This window comes from Rhinolophus sinicus, linkage group LG06 (genome assembly GCF_036562045.2).
Source record: "Rhinolophus sinicus isolate RSC01 linkage group LG06, ASM3656204v1, whole genome shotgun sequence".
In the NCBI taxonomy this organism is placed as follows: Eukaryota; Metazoa; Chordata; class Mammalia; order Chiroptera; family Rhinolophidae; genus Rhinolophus; species Rhinolophus sinicus.
The window spans coordinates 138,376,857-138,399,285 of record NC_133756.1 but is presented as its reverse complement, the minus strand read 5'-3'; the positions used below and the strand labels follow the sequence as shown (position 1 = coordinate 138,399,285).

General features: G+C 37.5%; 1 protein-coding gene across 1 annotated transcript in view; it reads left to right on the top strand.

Annotated features, from left to right (window-relative positions):
* SLC5A12 (solute carrier family 5 member 12) overlaps positions 1–22,429 on the top strand; it is a 38,462-nt gene that overhangs the window by 9,075 nt on the left and 6,958 nt on the right. Inside the window, exons 5-12 of the mRNA XM_019749184.2 lie at positions 4,266–4,420; positions 4,541–4,681; positions 6,911–7,040; positions 7,954–8,042; positions 13,916–14,028; positions 16,604–16,671; positions 20,322–20,408; positions 22,008–22,174. Coding sequence (XP_019604743.2) covers positions 4,266–4,420; positions 4,541–4,681; positions 6,911–7,040; positions 7,954–8,042; positions 13,916–14,028; positions 16,604–16,671; positions 20,322–20,408; positions 22,008–22,174 — 950 coding nt within the window. The remainder of the gene's footprint in view (positions 1–4,265; positions 4,421–4,540; positions 4,682–6,910; positions 7,041–7,953; positions 8,043–13,915; positions 14,029–16,603; positions 16,672–20,321; positions 20,409–22,007; positions 22,175–22,429) is intronic.

The window sequence follows — 22,429 nt, the reverse complement described above, 5'->3', positions numbered from 1 at the left end:
ATTCGAGAAAGCCACAGCTAAGAGAAGATTTAATGAAAGATTATCTCCTTGATCAGAGGATTAGGTGACCAAATGCAACTTCTGAGAAAAAAAAAAAAAGCTTATTAATAGTGATTATAAACCACTGTCTACTGGTTGAGAAATACAAAACTCATGTATGATTGATCAAGGATGGCTGGTATTTTATAAACCTGAGCGTTCCACAGATTGCTTTTTTGTCTCTTATTTATGGATAAGCTTAGATTACGTTTAACATTTGTCTTTACACATGCTCAGTTTTTAATCAAGGAACCTAGGTGTTATTAGCAATATATTTATATACTTGTTACAATTAGTTTAGTTCAACAAACATTCACTGAGCACCTATTATTTGGCATGTCCTGCAATGAGAATCTTTATTCTTCTGAATTATCGGCACCATATACGGAGGCTGTAAGTAACCAGTTAAGAATGTGGCAATGGTTCCCAGAGAGTTGGATTTTCTTTCCTCCTCTATAGACAAAAGTAAAGTACTTGATATATTATCATATAGCAGACCATATGTGTATTTTGGCATCATGTGCATTCAACATACTCTTTTAACATATGTCATGATAATAAACAATTTAAAAATGTCCTTGATTCTCTTTTTTCCTACTTGGAAACCCCACTGTTTGTTTACCCCACAAAGTTTTATCTTAATTTGTTTCCATTCCATTCTCACTACCATACCATTCTATTCCAGACACACATCTCCCTAGGCTAAAAATAGGCTCCTGCTCCTTAAGCATCTGGCCTTATCTGACAGATTAGTTGTTCTGAGTTACCTGCCCATAGAATGATAAATTAGGTGCATTGCTAGGGACAGTAAAAGCAGACTTCTTAGCAACAATAATGGAAGCCAGAAACAGTGGAATCACATCTTCAAAGTGTTGAAATAAAACAATTGTCAACCTATAATTGTGTATTCAGCAAAACTGTTTCAGGAGCTGACTGTCAAGAACCAAGATAATTTACCACTAGTATATCTTCCCTTGAAAAAATCCTAGAGGAAGTGCTGTGGGAAGAAGAAAAATTATCCAGTTTTAGATGGAAGAAGTAATGATAAGATAATAAAATAATCAACATTTAGTAAGTCTGGTCAATACAATTTTTGGTGCTTAATGATAATAATATTAATAAATTTATAGCATAGTATAATTTATATAATATTGAGTTATATGTTATATATGATAATTCATAATATAAAATATAATAATTGTTATTATTATATGTAATTTTGGGATTAAGAAAAGGAATAACTCTTAATGCTACAACAACATAATGTACAATCAGGAAGAGAATAATCAGACATAAAGATTTTATAATCTTTGAATTGACTTTTCTTAAATTTAGACTCTAAATTAATATTTTCACGGCAAAATTTCAAAGGAACCCATTTAAATAAACTGGTCATAGAGGAAAATAGAATTAAAACAAAACAAAACCTCAGTTGATTTAAGCAAGAGAAGAAAAGAGAAAAAAAGCCTAGAGGAAGTAGAACAAATAGAAACCAAAAAGTAAGATGTCAGAAACAAGTCCAGATATTTTAATAATCACGATAAGCTAAAATGAACCAAGTTTATTACCTCTTAATTGGTTTCAGTGTTTTTCTCCTCTGCATGTCTCTGTCGGACTCATCTTCTTAAAATAATCTATTTTTCTTCATGTCATTTGACTGACCTAATTCTCTTTTGGCTTCCAATTACTTATAGGACAAAGTGTAAACTTCTTAGCCTAGTGTTGGAAAATTTTCATTATGTGAATAAATCCATCCATCTAATCTCTTCTCTTTGCACCTGTGTTCCATTTCTCCTCTCTCTAGCCAGGTCAGAAGCTTCAGTGTCACACCAAAGTGGTGGCTTATTTATCTAACACTTTTGCTCATGTTGCAGTCCTTTTGCACTGAGAGTCCTGTGGATGCACAGCCTAAGATAACCAGTGGAGGAGATGTAAAAAAATAAGAAGTGATTCTGCCATCCAGGGGTTTGCAGTCTAGTGAAGTAAGCATTAGATCCAAAACAACACAGACTGATTAAATATTTAAGTGACACTCAGGGCACAATCAGGGTTATAGATCAGTGGTGTGTGGGGGTGTGTGTCTTACTGTATGAAGTGGTCAGAGTCAGAGCAGTTTGTATGGCTATAATCTGTCTTTCAATGAGCATTTGATAAAGTGGTTTGTTCTCTTGCAGCATGTCTAGGTGAAGTTCAGGTTTATGCTTGTTTTTGCACACCTAATGTGACGTAGTCTCTGAAAACTGAGGTCTTTGACATTTAGTCTTTATATTACTAAAATACGATGTTGATATTTGGAAGGCTTATTGTCTTTAAAGGAAAGTCAAAATGCCACTATTTGTGAGGTGGGAAGTAAGAAATTGATTATTTCTCAAATCAGGATTTGAACAGAATATACAAATACAATGTCTCTGACAGGAATTTAATGTCTTTTTTTTTTTATTGAGTTTTGATTTTAATTAAAAAAAATGCTGGGACAGCCCCAATATCATCTTTCTTCTCAAGATGAAGATGAAGGCTGTCATCTTTTCACAGAAGACTTTGACACTCTGGAGGAGTAACTGAGGAAAATAATTCTATTATTCATGTTAAAAATATCATGTCCTTTTATTCTCATAGTGCTATTCATTTTCAAAGCACTTTTAAATATATCTCTTCATTTAATCTTTACCAGTTTCCTCATTCCACCTTCACCATGGTCCTAAGGGATTCTAGCAGCCTCTTTCTTTCTTCTTTTCTTCTTGTCCACGTGTTCTCAACCATAACTGTTCATTGAAATCACTTGTGTAACTTTCACAAAACACTGATAACTGGTTCTTACCCCAGACCTCAATTTATTCAGACTCTGGTGATAGGACTCAGATAGTCTTTTGTTTGCTTGTTTGTTTTCTAATTCCCCAGGTGACTCTAAAGAGGAGCCATGTTTAATAACCACAGCTGTAGCCTCTGGTCCAATCACACTATCCTGTATTCTCTTAGATCCATCCTCCTGAAACTCTCCTTTGCTCACTTCAATATGTGACCATCTTTCAGCTCTTAAAACCCCTTTTTCCATGAAAATCTAGAATCTATCATCCCTTCCTAGTTTTTTTCTTCTCTGGAAGTATTCTCTGATCTTAGTTTTCCAAACTTTATTCACTGTCAATAGTTTTACAAAAAGAAGTCAAGTTATCCAAGCTAGACCTGGGTGATTATCCTCAGTTCCCTAGCTTCCTCATAACACATATTCAATTAATCACAAGCTATGTTGATTTTACCTCCCAAATACCTTTCAAATCCACCGACTTCTTTCTATCTCTACCCTACCTCAAACTGCTGTCATTTTGCACATGGATGACTGAAATAAACTCTGAGCTGTTCTCAACTCTTTTTCTTCTGTGATCCTTGCAATCCACTGTCCACACAACCACTGCTGAAACTACTGTGAAACAAACAAATAATATCTTTCATCGTATAAATCTCTCTAAAGCTCTCTTATTGCTCTTGAGAAATCATTTACATAGCCTTGTCAAAATCAGTGTGTTCTGGCCTCTAGCAAATTCAGAAACCTCCCTTTAGGTACTTTATCTATATAATCTTCAGTCCGTATAATCTAGCTTCTTTTATTTCTTCAGGTAGCCATGCTTCTCGTTCCTCCATGCATGCTGCTCCCCTTTCTTCTCTGTCCTCTGTACCTGGTAAATTACTACTCATTCTTCTGAGCTTAGCTCAAATGCCACTTTCTCAAGACGAGGTCAGGACTACCTGCTATATGCTCCAATAGTACCCTGTCTTTCTTAATAGAATTTTCCACAATTTTAAGTAAATATCTATATTGTTGTCTAGTATATGCTTCTCCCTCTAGATTATAAATTCTGAAGTTAAGCAAGAAATCTGTCTCTTTCCTTTACAATTTTATTGACATGCTTCACATAGCACTTGGCACATAAAAGGTGTTCAGCAACCGTACTGAAAAAAAAGGAAGACGGGAAAGAAGGAAGGAAGGAAGGAAGGAAGGAAGGAAGGAAGGAAGGAAGGAAAAAAGGAAAGTGGGAAGAAAGGGAGGGAGGGAGGGAGGGAGGAAAAAAGGGCGGGAGGGAAGAAGGAATAGAAAGGAAAAAAGGAAGGAAGAAAGGAAAGGAGGGAGAGAGGGAGGAAAAACATAGATCCCATTAGCAGGCAGGTTGTGTAGAACTGAAAGTGTTCCAGGCTTCAGTTTTAAGAATTTGCATCTATTCTCTCCATTTCAGGGCGGATTAAAAGCAGTGGTGTGGACAGATGCATTTCAGATGGTTGTCATGATTGTGGGCTTCTTAACGGTTCTCATTCAAGGATCAGCCGAAGCTGGTGGATTTCACAATGTATTAGAGCAGTCAACAAACGGATCTCGACTGACTATATTTGAGTATGCCCAATGCTACTTCTTCATGTTGTATAAAGATTTAGCTGTGTGACCTCATCACCCCAAATTACATCTGGGCATCAAAGGAATATCTTTGTTCACTCACTTCTCTCTGCTTTGTAGCTTTGATGTAGATCCTCTCAGGAGGCACACATTTTGGACAATCTCAGTGGGAGGAACTTTTACGTGGCTCGGGATCTATGGAGTTAATCAGTCAACCATCCAGCGATGTATTTCTTGCAAAACAGAAAAGCATGCCAAACTGTAAGTTATTAATAAAGAGACATCTCTGTGTTTTCTCTGCCCTTATTGGATACCTATTATATGCTTCCTAATGCATGCGTGTGTGTGTGTGTGTGTGTGTGTGTGTGTGTGTGTGTGTGTAAGAAAAACAGAAACAGAAAGATTCATTTACCTTTCCAACTATATTTTGAGGCAGGAATTACTACTCCCATCTCAGCAACAGAATGGTAGAGCTGGGGTTTGAACTTATCTCAGTCTGCCTTTGCTCTCCATCATTTGCTGCCTCCATTTTTGGAGAAATCACTAGGTTAAATTACATGCTGTGGGTAGTGATGCAGAGATGAATAGCACGTATTTCTTATAGTTTCTGTGATGAGATGACCCTCATCACTTATTTGATTCAGCATGTGGTTTCTTCAAGTACTGTTTTTCTTTGGATGGATATGCCTTTAAAATCTCCAAGGAGAGATTTAAAACTAAGAAACCCCAAGGTCATGAGGCAGGTTACAATGGAGCTTTAGGCCGCTCCAACTCCTGCCACGATAGCTTTGCCAGGCCTGCTTACTCTGAAGGACTCCAGCAGGCCCACAGCTTGTCTAGTATTTTCCAAGCCCAGCAAGTCATCCACACTTTAGGATGCGGACAAATGAAAAGTATGCATTCTTTCACAAAACTGGTAGAAATAAACCAGAATTGTGTGTAAAATGGGCATTTCATCCTCATTGCTGCTGTCCAAAGTGCCAGCCTCCCCTGACTTGTCAGGATACTGTCAATTTTTCTTAGAGTGAGAAACAGCCACTATGGATATTTCTTCAACTGATTTTAAAATACTTTCAATGCACAGTTTCTTATTTAGGCTGAATATAAGAGATAATTACCTGGACATAGTTCGCCATTTTGTAACTTGAATTCTGAAAGAGAATATATTACTTTATATGCTTCACACACATCAGAAGGAAGAAGTGAAATCATTATCTAGTATTCTATCAGTTCCCTGGTAACATATTTATATTCTATTGCAATAAATAATATTAACAAACCCATACGTATGACCATCACTTTATCAAATAGCTGAATAGACTTTGCTTGACTGGAATGATAGCAAGAGTAAAACCAATGCAATGCGTAGGAATTGATCACTTTATGTATCAATTGTATTCCCAAAAGGCTATCTCTAATTCAAGCCCCTATAAACAAAAACAAATAAAAGTTAAAGATAAGCATTGTTAGAACACTCCCAAGGAAGTAACCTCTGAGATAAGATTCTTTTCTAATGTAAATCATGTAAAATAAAAACTTATAAATGGGATAATTATTTAATGTATTTGCTTTATAAATGAATACTTTGTTTTAAGGGTTTTTTTGAAAGTCAGATACACCTGTACGAACTGGTTTTAGGGGACTTTGAAATGAATATATGTCCTCATAATTGAACGCGGATGTATCTGTTTCCCTCCAAACAATGACTGGATCCAAGAAAATGGCCTGCGTTGCTTTCTTGCCCCTCTGTAACTATCTCCAGAATAAGATTATTTATTCTCTTAGACCAATGTAAAGCCAGTATACTTTCAAATTCTCCCTGAGATTAAGAAAATGAGTAACATTTTGACTTTCAAAGGACAGTAATGAATACAAAACCGTAGGTTACTAGAAAAACACTCAAATTGGAATTAAGCATATCTGTGTGTTGTAGAATAAAAATAATTGCTCCAAAGAATGTGGGTAAAATGACCTTAGGTTTTTCATACTTTCTATCGTCTTAAAAAAAATCAACTTAAATTTCATCTGAACTAATCTCCAAAGTGAATATTTTTAAAATTTGTCTGTGTCTACATTTAGCTCCTCATCCCTCTAAAAGAAAAGATGCTGGCTTTTTGACAGGTTCATGAATTGAATGGAGAGAACATTACTTGAAGTTATATAATATGAGTGATTGTGATGTGAAATTTCTTCTAAGAAAATAGCTCTCACACTACACATTGAGGCTTTGCAGAAAAACTCTTGATTTCAAAAGAAAATCCATTAAAAATCTACTTCACTCACATTGCGTAATCGGTCTAAGAATATAATGTTTCCAACCAGGAAAAAAAAAAAAGTGAAAGTATAAAATGCAATGATTCTTGAAGACTGTAGAATTGCATTTTATAGCAAAAGGCCAACATCCTTTATCTTGAGTCTTTGGTGATGACCTCCCATACTGTAACATAGCACAGAGGCTATCAATAGACAGACCCATGTGTTCTTTTCTAGAGCCTTGTACTTTAACTTGTTGGGTCTCTGGATCATTTTGGTGTGTGCTGTCTTCTCTGGCTTAATCATGTACGCCTACTTCAAAAACTGTGACCCTTGGACTTCTGGCATCATCTCAGCACCGGATCAGGTACATGTTCCCTTGGGGCCTGTAGGGATGGCTGAAATGAGCATGCTTCTGGCCATTGATAGGTAATGTGGGGTCTTTCTCTTTTCTGCCTGTACCTCTAGCCACTGTCCATACCCCAAAGACTTGATTTCTTTCCTCTCCTCTTGGGTAATATCACCACACGTTAGATTTTACTATAAGGGAGTTAACATGTAAAGAAGAAGGTACCTCAGCTTGCCATTGAAGACAAGCCCTGGCGCTAGGGCAAGGCTGAAGGTTGGTTAATGATGCTTTCATCTCAAATTGAACAAAATGACCCTTGTTTCTATAATGCTTCTGCTCATGTCTTCTCATCGTAGCTTAAACAACATCACCCTGTTACACTACATGAAACACACTCTTAAAAACTACATATGGGGAATATGCTCAAGAGGAACAGTCATCTCCCTTCTCTTCTTCTACATTTTCTACTGTCTCACCCTGTCCTATGGGAGCTTTTTTTCCTGCAAATGTGGCTATAGACTAGAAAAACCATAACATCTCTATTTCCTGAAGACCTATTTTCACCATTTGTTTTTAGGGTTTAATTGCTAACTTTAAGGATAAACAGGCAAGAAAATAGCATACATTGCAAACAAAAGAAAAAGTTTAAAAGTTTCTGAACCTTCTGAAGTTTATCCAACATTTTTTCCTAACACTCCCTGTCTCTTTCCTACCCTCCACCTCCCTTATAGCTGGACCTCAGGTCCATGGATTGGAATGTTCATAACCTCATTTGCTAGTATCTAACATCTAACAACCATGCAAACTCCCCTATTGTTTATTTATATACTTATTTATTTTTTACACCTCCTTTTGTTAAAAAGCTATATTCCCACCTTTCAGACACTGCTGATGAAACCACTAACCCTATCCTCTTTTGCCTCCTGTGCAGCTGATGCCGTACTTCGTCATGGAGATATTTGCCACAATGCCTGGACTGCCTGGCCTCTTTGTGGCTTGTGCCTTCAGTGGAACTCTGAGGTTAGTATATGGACACAACGCTGCTGTGATGACAGTGGTGATGAGGAGGAGGAGGCAGGGTGGTGGGGGTAGTAATCGTCAGTACTTACTGAGTACTTACTATGCATCAGCTGCCTGGCTGAATGCTTTGTTTCTGTGTGCTCATTAGTTGTCACACTGTATATGAACCTGAAACTTGGCTCATATTATCTTCAGTTTATAGATAAGAAAAGTAAATTTAGCAAAGTAGATAATTTACCCATGGTGACATAGTAAACAGCAGAGGCAGCAGGTAAGCCTAGGTCTGCCTCTACACTAGACCGCTCTGTTTATGTTCTCTACCTGTCTGATGCCAACTGCCCCCATGATTTCACATCAGCTTCACACAGGGCAGCTCACTCTGGCGGCATTTATCATTTAGACGCCTTATATCTCTGCATCCACCCTTTGCAATCCATTCTTCCCATTTTCAATAGCACACTCAGGCAGCTGATACCTTCCATCCCTCACATGTAGACATTATTCTAAATACAAAATTATGCATACATTTATTCTGAAAAATATTTTAGGAGGTTTCTATTATGCTAGGCACAGTTGGTGGGAGTGGGTGTACTGCAGAGAACCAGACTGACATAGCTTTGCCCTCATACAGAGTTTGCATTCTAATTGACATGGAAGATGGATAATGTAGAGGTAAACAAACTAAACAAGGTATCATTTGATAATGACAAATAGTATAAAGGAAACCACCGATGATATCCTAGAGATTGGTGAGGCCTGTGGGTTCTACTTTATATAAGGTCTTTAGGGACCTCTTCTTTGAGTAGGTGACATTTGTGTTGAGATCTAAAGGATGCAAAGAAGTTGGCTATGTGAAGAGCACAGGCAAGAACCTTTATAGGCAGGATGGAGAGCAAATTCCAAGGCCCCCAGGAGAGAAACTTTATGGGATATTTTAGGAACAAAGAGTAGAAGCACAAAGAAAGGGAGGAGAGCAGATGGGGATGAGTTTGAAGAGATGGGCAGGCATCAGGCCATGAAGAGACTTCATGAAATTGCAAAGAGTTTGCATTTCAAATTAAATGGGAAGGCATTAGAAAGTTTGAAGCAAGGGAGTGAGTGGTGCCATACAAGTGAAGACAGCCTTCTGCGTAGGGAAGGGACTATGATAAAAGCCTAAGAGGTGAAAGTTAGTGAATAGTTAGGAGACATTTGTCTTGATCTATGGTGAGAGATGACCATGACTTGGAGAAGGGTAGGGGCAACAGTTGAGAGCAATGAACGAACATATTAAGATAATGTCATTACTTTCCTTTAAGCCAGTCCCTCTGCCTTTATGAATCAGAGACGCAGACGGTGGGAAAAACCTTACTTCTCTTCCTGGAGCTCAGTTGAAAAGAATCAATTACAGGATTGGTCAAAGGCCAATTTTAACATAGGAAAGGGATCAGGGTCAAAATTCTAACAGTACCAGAGGATAAAAGTAAAAACGTTATATCTTATTCCTCAAATCCCTTTTCTCACCCACAAAATTAACCGCTCTTACTAATTTCTTGTTAATAAACCAGCAAATGTCTTTGCTTCTGTAAACATATAGAACTTTTAGCACAGAAAGAAAATCATGGTGTATATACTGTTCATTTCTCTAAGTTAATATAATTCAGAAATCTTCCATACCTTATTTTTTGGATCTGCTATAATTTATTTATTTATTTATTTATTTATTTATTTATTTATTTATTTATTCAAATTAAAGTTTATTGGGGCCACAATTGTTAGTAAAGTTACATAGATTTCAGGTGTACAAAGATCTGCTATAATTTAATTGACCAGTCTAACGTAAGGCACTAACAATGTTTATGTCTTAGTCCATCCGTGCTGTTATAACAGAATATTGTAGACTGGGTGGTTTATAAACAATGGAAATATATTCTCACAGATCTCAAGGCTAAGAAGTCTAAGGTCCAGGCACTGGCAATTCAGTGTCTGATGAGGACCTACTTTCTGGTTCAAACATGGCTGTCTTCTTGCTGTATCCTCACGTGGTAGAAGGGATGGCTGAGCTCTCTGGGGTCTCCTTATAAAGTCACTGATCCCATTAGTGAGGGCTCCAGCCTCATTCCTTAGTCCCATCCCAAAAGCCCCAACTCCAAATACCATTCATTGGAGTTTAGGCTTCAACATATGAGTTTTGTTGGGACACAAACATTCAGTCCTTAGCACACTACATTGTATATCTCTGTGAAATTGTGCAAGGATGTATGTAGGCTACATTCCAAGAACTGGAATTACTGTGTCAAAATACATATTCATTTAAACTTTTCATGGACATTGCTAAATTGACCTCCAACATTTGTTCCATTTTATACACTGAAAAGAAAACTATAGTGCCTCTTTCCCCACACTACGTTACTATTGAAACTGTTAAACTTGCCAGGCTCCTAGTTAAAAAATGGCGGCTAATTTAAATATGAATTCCCTTGATCATAAGTTGGATTGGCTATCTTTCCCTACTTTTCTTGAACATTTATATTTCTTTGTTTTGTAAAATGACAATTTATTTTGTTAATTTTTTCTTTTGAGTTTTCAAGAGAGTTTTGAGATTTCAAAATTCAAGAGAGTTTTGAGATATGTCTTATTTTTTTTCTCATTTGCCCTTTATGTATTTGCTTTATTAATGGTATTTTTAAGTATATGGAGATTTCATTTCATATTGATCAATTATTTTACATTATGGTTCCTGGGTTAATATCTTTCTCAGAAAGTCTGCTCCATTCTATGATCATAAATAATCATCCAGACATCATTCTACTATATTTATTGTCATTAAATGTGAAAATTATTGAATCATCTAGACCATACATGTGATATAAGGAATTTTTACCTTATTTTCCTTCTAAATTAGTTACCAGTCATCCCATTATTATTGTTATTATTAGTAGAAGTATTATTTAGTAAAAAAGCCATCTTTTCATCACTGACTGGAAAAGCTATTTTTAGTACATCCTACATTATTTTATGTATTTGGCACTTTGTATGGATTCTCTTTTATATTCTTTTTCATCTATTTGTCTACAGCTATGCCCATACTAATAATTTTAGCAAATGTGCTTTAAAATATGATTTAATATCTGTTAAGCTTGTTCTTATTCATTACTTTTATTTTATAGAATTTGCCTTGATATATAGGTTTATTTTTCCTAATTATTTTCAGTTAATTCTTTAGGATTTGATTATATTGAACCCATGATATCTGCAAATACATATATGTTGGGGGAATGGGAGCTCCTTTTATTTGCGTTTTTTTCCTTCTCTTCTAACAGTTACACTTCTACGTTCATTCTGATATATAATTGTGCTTTGAGAACAATGATAAATAATTGAGGGATAGCAGAAATCCTTGTTTTACTATGTACTTTAAACTGAATGGTTCTTGGATCTTACTATTAAACATGATTTCAAGTTTTGATTTGAAAGGTGTTTACATTTTTAAATACTTAAAGTTTTAAAAATTGTAACAAAATGCATATATTTATTTTACTTTTAGAAAATATTTTTATCAGAGAGAGTATTGAATTCTGGTAAAATTTTGGCATTTTTGAAGTGGGTATTTTTAAAATTTTGAACTTTTGACATATTATTATGTTGACAAATTTCCAAAATAACAGCCTCTTTGAATTCATATAATGAATTTAACTTGTAAATGGTGTAATTTTAATTTAATGTGCTATTGAATTACTTTTACTAGTATTCTTTTAGGGTTCTACATCAATAACATAAGGTGATATTGGTCTGAGGTGTTGGTATTAGGATCTCAAGGAAACTAAGGACAGAAACAATGAGCACAAGAGGATCAAACACAAGTAGGGGTGACACTCCAGCTTTCATTTTGTCCTTCTCTACAGAGCCTTATTTATGTTTCTCTCAGTCTAAGGCTGACTTTCTCCATGCTGGTGAAATATAGCTCTCAACAGATTAAATCTCCCATTAGAGAATTGTCCACTCATTTGATTTCAACTCCAAAATTTCCAAGAAAGGGACACCCTGGAGAGTATATAGTATACAGAGTTTACTTCTGCTACAATGTTAAGGAGGGCATTGGATTATAGAAAGGGAAAGACAAGAGTGGGGTTAGAATAAAGCGATGGTGGTTGAGGAACAGGAAAAAAAACAAAGATTTCGATCATCTGGTAGCACTTTTAGAATTGAAAACACTGACGTATGGAGAATACATCCAGCTACAAAAAGCAACCCAGCAGAGGTTCTACAAATCTGATCCTTCTGGGCCAAATTCAGCTTTTTGTTACCTCCTTCCCAATGGATTCAAGGGTTAACCCTAATGTTCGAAACTCTCACATGATGGATTTTGATACATATATGTCGGAGGAATGGGAGCGCCTTTTATTTGATCACGTGCTTTCCTTATTTGACTTCCATGGAGCTGCAGATCAAAGAGGAGTCTTACAGGGAATGTATACCAGGCCTTGATTCTCAGGAAAAGAGTAATGGTACCCCAAAGTACTAAGAGTTTCAATTCCCAGAAGTGGGTCATGGAAAGTTTGTACTTGCTACATCTGTCATTTAGGGAAGGAATTTTTAAATTAGTGCATACAATGGACCTGGAACAATTCCAACTGAAGTAACAACCTCCAGCTAAAATCAATGGTGTTATTAACCTGCATCACAGAAAAAAGAAAAAAAAGTATGAATTTTCTTTCATGCCTTCGGCACAGTTATAGTGTGTCTTCAAATGTGCATTGGAAGATAACAAAATCATTAACTAATGAATATCAATGGAAAATTTACAAACAGGCTTTGTTCATCAGCTTGTTTCTTTTCTAGAACTTTTGTTTGTGGTTGAGATTTTTGCATCGTGAATTTAACATAGTTATCTATTCTACTAGCTGAAATATTCCTGGTCTATATAAGGAATTAAACAAGCTTTCATGGTAGTCTCCCTACTTTCAAGTCCTCTGCCACTTAAGTAAGTTTTAGGGCCATAAGACTGAACTCTGATTGGAAAGTCAGAGAAAGAATGTCAGAGCTTTTATGAGTTTTGGTTTTTGCTTCCTTCCCAGTCTTATCTTTTGCCCATTTCTCCCTTACTAACTGCATTCTAGCTATTTTGTTGGATTCCAGTTGTTGAATGCAATAAGCTGTCCATCTTGAGGCATTTAAATGTAATTTTCCCTTTGTTCTAGAACATCCTTTCTCCTGTTTGCATGGGTCCTTTCAATGCCTATCTAAACCATCACTTCCTAAGGGAAGAATCGCCTAACATCATATTAGTTTAGGTATCTGCAAGACATACTCTCATATCACTTTGTTATTTTCCTTCATAACAATTTTTACAATTGTTATCAATTACATATTTCGTTGATAAATGTCCCTGTCCCCAAGTGGAGTGGAAGATACTTGTCTTCCTTTCACCATTGTATGCCTAGTACCCAGAATGAATAAACAGATGCTTGAACAGTGTTAATCAATGAATTAATTATTAATGAATGGTAAAGTGTACTGACACCAAGGTTAGCATAGCTACTACTTCCTGCTTCAAGGCCAGCCTAACCCCCACACACATACACCCACACATGCACACATGCACACACATACAATCTCTCTGCTACTGCCTGCTAACTCATTTAACATCTTGTGAAAGCCTAGCTTTTTCAGTGGAGTTTGTGGAAAAATTGAAAAAGCATTAAGCACAGAAGCAGCTTTGAAGAGTGAATAGATGGGCCCTGTAGTTCTCCTGGAATCCCAAAATAAGGACATATGTCTACATCTGTTTTTCCTAGATCCCTGCCTTGTCGATTTGCCCTGGAAAACAGGGTAGGCTGGTAGCTTAGCTTTATTTAGCTTGGACTATGTTCTTCCTTTTTTTCTCCCTGTAGCACCGTGGCTGCCAGCATCAATGCCTTAGCAACAGTGACCTTTGAGGATTTTGTGAAGAGCTGTTTTCCCCATCTCTCCGACAAGAAGAGCACCTGGATCAGTAAAGGCTTATGTAGGTACAGCCTGTGGATTTTCTATTCCATATCATGAAATGTACATGTGGTACATGTCAAATTCCTGCACGAGCTATTCAGGATACACGTGCAGGCACAAATCACACTAAGATACATGAGGAATCTCACACATAGATTCTTAACACTTGCAAAGATACCAGGAGGGTGCCAGGAAAGAATGACCAGCTAGCTTACCTTCCACCAACCTTACTTTTCACACTCTTTTGTGCTCACCCTACATTCTAGATTCATCACATCAACATCTCTTGATTACGCTATGTATGGATCATATTGGTTCCTCTACATGGGAAGATGTTTTGATCCATATCACCAGTCACTCTGTCTAAGAAAGCCAAATTCTTTCTAAAGAATCCTTTATTACCAACCCCCAGGAACCTCACCCCAGAGAACAATTGCTCCTTGTACTTATTTGTTTCATTGAGTCTATTGAGTATTTTTGCATTACATTGAGATTGCCAAACAGTTTTTAAATACTCTTTTTCTGGTTCCTAAGGTAAATTATTTCCAAAAAAGCATACTCTTTATTTGAGTGTGTAGGTTAATATACTTACTCCCTTGTTTGACAACATTTTACCATGCGTTCCATTTTTCTTTTCTTCTTACTTGTGCTTAACCAAGGTGAGAGGGACACTGACCACATGTTTTCTAACAGGGTAGTTGAATTGCCTGGATTCTAATTATTGTCTTGCATATGGAGTTAGAGGTAATAGTAGGTGGATGGGTATTACTCCCAGTACAATTCCCAATTTCTAGCAGATATTTATGAACTTGCTGGATTGAGGTAGAAGTTTCTCCTATCTCCATTGTTTATTGTCTGATCCTCTGAGCTGATGGAACACTGGGAAAATCCACAGCATTTGCTGTGACGGTGGAGCTTTGTTTCCCTCCCATATTAACTGCTTTGTCTGTGGGTCCATGCACTTCAGGTTTCTATGGAAGCCCCACCAATTTCCCTTACATTTCCTGCCTTGCAGTCTGGTGGAAATATAAAGATTTGGAGGACGAGAGAGAGACTGACTCAATTCTCTAGTCAGCACAAAAAGTAGATTCCCTGACTGAGAGATGGGGGCCTGGAATCTCACTTGAACACATCACTGTTGGCCCAGCAATAGGGTAATCATTAGTAGAGAGAAAACATGTCTTTTGTTAATTTCTTCAGGAAGATGGTGTTCTCCTTAATCATAAAGCAATAAAGAATCAGGGCAAACACTGTTTTCTGCAATCTAATCTATCATCTTTAAAGATAAGGGGAACAATTTTAGAATTCTGAAATGTGTTTATTGACCAAACTTGGTTTTTAGCATTGTTGTGAGTTTCCTTATTTTCTGCGTCTTATTAAGAAGTTAGAAAATACAGCATCAATAGTTGCTAATCTGATTTAATTTTAATAATGTGTTCCTGATAATAAATATCATGTACTAAACTTGAAATAAAATAATAATAATCATTAATAATCATAAGAATGGCAAACACATAGTACTTGCTATCTACCAAGCACTGTTGGATAAATAGCTATATTTATTTATATGTAGTTCCTTTCTAGAGATTTTTGGGGCAGGAATCAAGTTCTGACTTCATAGCACTGGTATCTGGTAAAGTGTCTGGCTCAGTACTCAGTAAAGGTGAATTAAATGTCATATTGGGAACTGAGCTAGATGTTTAGCTGAGATAGAATTTTAAAAACAATGAGCAAAACCATTTTCTCTCTGCTTCTATCACTGTGTCTCTGCCTATATGTCTCCAACTCTTTGCGTCTCTCTTTTCCTCCCTTATTTAGTTAATAGGTTATAATGGGTATTTAATGTACTCATAAAGTGATTTTTAAACAAAGCTGTGATCAAACAATTATTTCTTTTTAAAAAAGGTGGTTTAAAAGAAGGCATCATCTTTAAAAGATGACTAAGACATATACGCTGATTCATTCAGCAAGATCTTATGATACTAGATGCACCAAGCAAGATGCTTCAGAACAGGGTACCCTGATGGCCCTTGGGATTCTCCAACATAGATATGTAAGCAAATAACTCATTATGCAGTGTACTAAGGGCTATAAAGATATTATAAATGAAGCACTAAGGGAAAGGACCAGAAAAACTTCCCAGATTTGCAAAGCATGTGACGTAAAATGTATAGACACTTAACAATTTTCAAGGTGAAAAATTATCTGACTCCCAGAGAGCTTAGTAACTTCTTCAGTTGAATGTTGGTGAGGGGGTGAAACTGGAATTAGTTCCCACTAACTTAGTCTGGATTAACATAGACCAGTGCCCTTTCCACAGTTTCATTTCTTCCACATGACAGCTTTCTTCTTGAATCCTGGAGAGAAAACTACACATCGCTAGATTCCAGCTCATTCTTCCCAGTGGAGGAAAGCATGTCCTCGGGAGAAAAATCTCCTAAATGCCCCTCTTGGAAGTGGAGTTGCCTGAGTGGGGAGGACAGTTCTCCCTGACATCCCTTCCAATAAGTCTTGCCTCAGAGGCAGTTCTGGGCAGGTGCTAAAGGAACCCCTCAAAGCCAGCTTGGGTGATGGTAATGTTTTCTTTCTTTCAGGTGTCTTATTTGGCATGATGTGTACCTCCATGGCTGTGGCTGCCTCCCTCATGGGGAGCGTCGTGCAGGTAATCAAAGAGGGAAAAGACACATTTGATTTCATAGCATCTTTTTACCCATTTTCTTTTCTAATGTTGTTCCTCCAAGCCACTCTCTGATACTAGGTCCAAATTAAACATACATGTAAAAAATTCAATCAAATTATTTTCAGAAGGAGAAACTATTAAAAACTAATAATGGCACTCAGTGACAAGGTACACTGTAATAAAATTAGAAACTGTGTTAAAATTCAGATCTGAGAATTTATGATCCTGAAATAAAAGCAGGAGTGCTGACCTACCTCCTATTGGTTCAACTCTCAGTTCCATAAAATGTCAGCACTAGAAGGAGCCTTAAGCATAATGTTTTAACATCTTCATTTTGTAGATGATTACAGAAAAGAGAGAAATCCCCTCTCCAGGTTCTCACAGCTTGTTAGCGGCTGAACCAGATTTTTGACCAAGTTTCCTGAGCCACCTCTCATCCCTTCACAAACCATCCAAATTGCAAAGCAACATCAGATAAGCAAATCTTCAGAGTCCACTTTAATCCTTTCAATCTCCCTGGTATCCTTTGAAGACCCTTTACTTTTTTTCGGTGTGGCATAGGTTTTCAACATGTGTTGCTTAAACAAAGAAATGAATAAGCGTGAGTGAATAGTAATCACTGACTTTTGCAGAATGCATTCCAGTTCACAGAGCAGTGTACCTTACGTCTAATGACTATTTATACAGGCTCCATTTTTTTCCCTTTTAAGGTTCAGGGAACTACTCTGAGCAAGTTCAGTGACACGGTAATTCACTTGTCTACATATATAAGAGTAGTTGTGAGACTAGAAACCTGGTGTCCTCTCTAATGAGCCATGAAATTGCTGTTTTATCACAGATGCTTGATACACTCTTTACAATTTTTGAGACACTTTGATACTTGCCTATCCACACAGCAGAATTGGCAAGTTGGTGAGGTTTGTCTTTTTTGACCTCAACAGTATGTTTTACGGTTTATTTTCCCCCATCCATAGAGACTACATTTGCAAGTTGCCTCTGATGCCTTGTCCCACCGTAGTTTCTCCCCTTTATTCAAATATTACTTACTAAGGAAGGGTCATCATGTCCAATGTAGTAGAATTTGAATCACTAAATTGTTTCCACCAGTTTAAGCTTATTTGCTATTGAGGTATGAAGGGCTCCAGAATGACAGGAAGGACTCCTCCAAGCTTTATAAACATAAAGCTTATAATGAAGATGGAGTTGTGAGGGATGGTCTGTCTCTTCTTGCTCTTACCCAGGCAGGTATGCTGGGCCCACTTTCTTGATTGTTTAAAATGTATGCCCCACAGTTCACATACTTTAGGAGGTGCTAGTAGTCAAGAAATGAAAACTCTGATCTTTTGTTTCCTAGGAGAGAGATTTGTCTGTAAGATGGCCCCTCCTATTTCTCTGCACACATCTGACTAGACAGATGAAGAAAGGCAACTATAATTCCCCTATTTAATTTTCCAGACAGCTCTGCTGCATTTAATGAATTTAATGGAACAGCATTCATATCTAGCTTTTAAATGGAAAGAGTGAACCCAAGTCCCATAGGTGTGCAGGACAGGTTTAATTTCATGTTTACAAAACCAACCCATATTCATGATGTGTGTTTGCGGGTGGTGCTGGGGGAAAATAACTTGATGCTCCTTAAACAACGGCCTTTTTAATGTTTTAGTTTAGGATTTTACAGTGTGTTCTAGAGACCTTCATCCTGTGACATGCTCGGAGAGAGAAAATTCAAATACTGTTTGGGACAGGCTGCACATTGCATTTCCCTCTCAGAAATCCACAGCACGCATAGCAAATCAGAGGTTCTGGGAAGACTTACAGTAGGGAAACCTGTTTCACTTTAAATATGTGACCACAGAACCATACGTGGAGGGAGGGAGGAGCGAAGGAGAAGGGGCAGAAAACAGCAGCAAAGTTCCCCTGTTAACTAGTGATTTGCAGAGCTCGCTTTGGGAAAGGTCTTTCTACCCATCATACGTCTGTCCTAATGCCTATCAGCTGCTTCTGCTAAGGGCTGTGATTACTTTCAGACTCATTCTTATCTCTATTTAAGAAAGTACTTTCGAGATCTCAAAACAGTCCAACAATCACATGACATGCCTCAGGAATCAGGGAGCTTACTACCAGTGTACGTAATAACAGTAATATAAGACAATAGTAATTGTAGATGCCTTACCATGTGCTCCAGGTTGCGCAGGCACTATTCTGAGCTTTCTCTTGGATTCTACATTGAATACTCATCAAGAAACAAAACAAATAAACAAAGCAAAAACAGGAAGCCGGTATTTGGATCTCCACTTGATGTATGAGAAAGCTAAGGCACAGGAAGGCAACCCACACCCCCAAACACTCAGTTTAGCCATTGCCCCCTACTTGCAAGAATGGCTTAAATGAGCTTTAAATCTTCCTCCAATAAAAGAGCTAATGACAATAACAAAAATAAAGATAAAAATTAAGATTAGTTTTGTACTCTACAGAAATATACAAACTCTTAAATCTAGAAACCCTTGGATATTTTTTTTTCTTTCAGTTATGTAAGACCTATTTTTCCTGAAGCATATTGGCTAATGACTTTGCAAGAGATTTTTAATTCCCCTCCACCTCCACGTGTACAGGGGGGAGATAAGCACCTCTTCTAACTGATTGACTCTCCCATATGATAGCTAGTAAATTAGCTTTCAAATTCAGCAACCAGGCAACTATGATTTAATGCTATCAATCAGCAAAGGAAATGTCAAGAATATAAAATTAAGTACATACTTTGGGGGAAATCATCAACTCTAATCTTATCTGTCTCCATCTTGTCAAAGATTTGTCTGTGGCATTGACTTCTCTAAAGATTAACCTGGAAAAAACAATCATAAAAATGCCTTGCAGCTCATCTTTCTGGACAAAAGAACTTACCTTTTAGGTGGAGAGGATTTGAAGTCTCCTTGGTCTTATCTTTTTCATTTTTTTATAGGGAAAAGAAGGCTGTCTGAAGTAGAATGACTCTGCATTAATAACAGAAGTTTCACCAGGTCATAATTATGTGTGGAAGGGTCAAAATTTGAATTCGAATATTCTACTAGTGATGGACTCTTGCAAGGCCTTTTTTCCCTTAGCAAAAAAAAGGAGGCCCTTATTGTGATCTCTGCTCTTGACTTTTTTCTTTCTGAACACTGCTTTTTGGAGAGAAAACGTGGCTTTTGGAGCCAGACAAAATGACTTAAAACTCTTAAATCTCATGTCTGCTACTTTCTAGGTGGAATTATACTTTTAATGTGTTTTCTTTCAGTCCAATTTTCTCATCTATAAAATTCAGTTAGTGTTACCCACTGAACAGGATAATTGTAAAGATTAAATGAGGTCATTTATTTAGAGAGCCTGGGTAATTTATCTTTACTATCTGGCCTATAGGTGGTGACTGACACACACACACACACACACACACACACACACACACACACACATTTGTGTGTTTATTTTTTTACATGATGTTTATCACTGAACCCAGAAGTGAGATATGATTTCCAGAAAGCACATGATGGATGAGAACCCAGTCAGGACTAGGGCTGAATTTTATGTGAGCTCCAATAAAAAGGTGCTCCCAGGTGGCCTGAGGATTCATGATTCTGACCTGCTTTTCTCTGCAGGCTGCCCTCAGCATCCATGGCATGTGTGGGGGACCGATGCTGGGCTTGTTCTCTTTGGGAATTGTGTTTCCTTTTGTGAACTGGAAGGTAAGGATCCCACACCTCCCTTCTCTCTCAACTCTCACTCCTCCTTGGAAAGGCCATTTGTTTTCGCCAGGGGGAAAAAAAGAAACAGCGGTGTCTTTCCATAGTAGAAGCAAACAAAACCCAACCTCCTCTCTCTCCCTTCAATGCAGCCATTATATAATAGAAGCAGAAAGTCAGAGGTGGTCATGAAATACCCAATGTCATGGCATCAGAGCTGATTCTTTAGGGTTCAAATTGTTTTCTCTAAAGTAAGGGCCCACAGAATAAAATTTAAAATAGCTATTCTAGGCAGAATATAGGAAATATTATAAATCTGGGTCACCACTCCCCTTGTCATTGGCCATGGCTGACCCTACTAATCACTCCTGGCTTTCTTTCCACAGAATGTGGATGCAACCACAGGGTCCTTCTCAGCATGGCTCTCTAGGCAGCTACTCAAAATCAGCCAGGGTTGAGCCTCTTCTTAAAGTTTACTGGTAGGTAGGCCAGGGGTGAGCAATCAGCACCCTTCTAACCACATCTTCCTGTTTTGGGGATAGCCTGCAAGCTACAAATGATTTGACAACTTTAAGTTGTGGAAAAAAAATCAAAAGAAGAACCTTATATTCATGACACACAAATACTACATAAAACTCACATTTCAGTGCCCATTAAGTTTTATTGGAACTCCCACTCTCCTTTGTTTACATATTGTCTATGGCTGTTTTGGTGCTAGAGTGGCAGAATCGAGTAGTTGTGACAGCCCCTGTATGGCCCACAAAGCCTAAAATGTTTATTAGCTGGCTGTTTATAATAGAAATTTGCAGACCCCTGGTCTAGACCAAGGCACCAGTATTCAAATCACATACATTGTTTTAGTTTCCCCAAATAATAATGCACAGAACATTCTGGTGCTGTTATTGAAGAGTTTTATTCTGAATAAATAGAAAAATCAACACGTTATTTTCTCTCACAGAGAAGGCTCAGCTATCCAGCAGAGACCAGGAGCATTCAGATTTTATACTCCAGTGGTGCTGGTCCCTGCTAGAATGTTCTGCCTCCTCTACGGGAGAAGTGACTTATTGACCTCAATGTTTGTCAAGAAACATAACCTTTAAATGACAGAACTAGTAAATATACTTGCTAGTATTTAGACTCAACTCTCCAAACTTGGGAGTCAGGGGCTCTGTCAGAATCCCTTAGAAATGGATATGGGAGTAGAATTTCCATCTTTCGGCTTATATTAACTATCAGTGAAAAATAACCACACTGTCTCCATTATCTGAGGTTTTCCCAAACTTCTGAAATTCTGCTAGTGGGAATTGAGGTTTTAACAGCTTTTTAATTGATAAGAGGAAGAAACCAAAAGGAGAAAAAAAAAATTCCTGGTAGAAATCTAAATATAATGATCACTATTAAATTTAAGAAGTTATGTCTAAATAAAGCGGCATTGTGGGAGTTGGAAGGACGGCAGTTTGAGTGGGGTTGTTTCCAGAACATGTGGCTAAGATGTGAGGCGGAAAGCCAGACTCTCTGAGTCACAATACTCCTCACTTCATTATTCTTTCAGCGGCTTTGTCAAATCTTTCATTAACTTTTTTCTTTTCCCCCTTCATAAAGGGTGCACTAGGAGGCCTTCTGACTGGCATCATCTTGGCATTTTGGGTGGCCATTGGGGGTTTCATTTATCCTGCACCAGACTCCAAGACATGGCCCCTGCCTTTACTGACAGACCAGTGTGTCCCATCCAATGTGACAGAGTCGGTGTCTCCAGTGTTATCCAGCAGGTATGCTGACCCTAAAGATGGCGGTAAGTCCCGGAGAGTGGGTCACCAGGTTAGAGGAAGGTGCATTTTTCAGCAATAAGACAGACCTTGCTTTCTTGTGAGAATCCCTTTGTGCAGCACCCAGCATGGCCAAGTGTGCTGGTTATCTCCAGCGTTCTGCAGATAACCATTCCTCTGTGTTCTAGTGAACAAGAGTAAATGGAGCACAAAGATTAGTTGGAGGTTTGTGTGCAATACAGACAAAAAAGTGAGAAA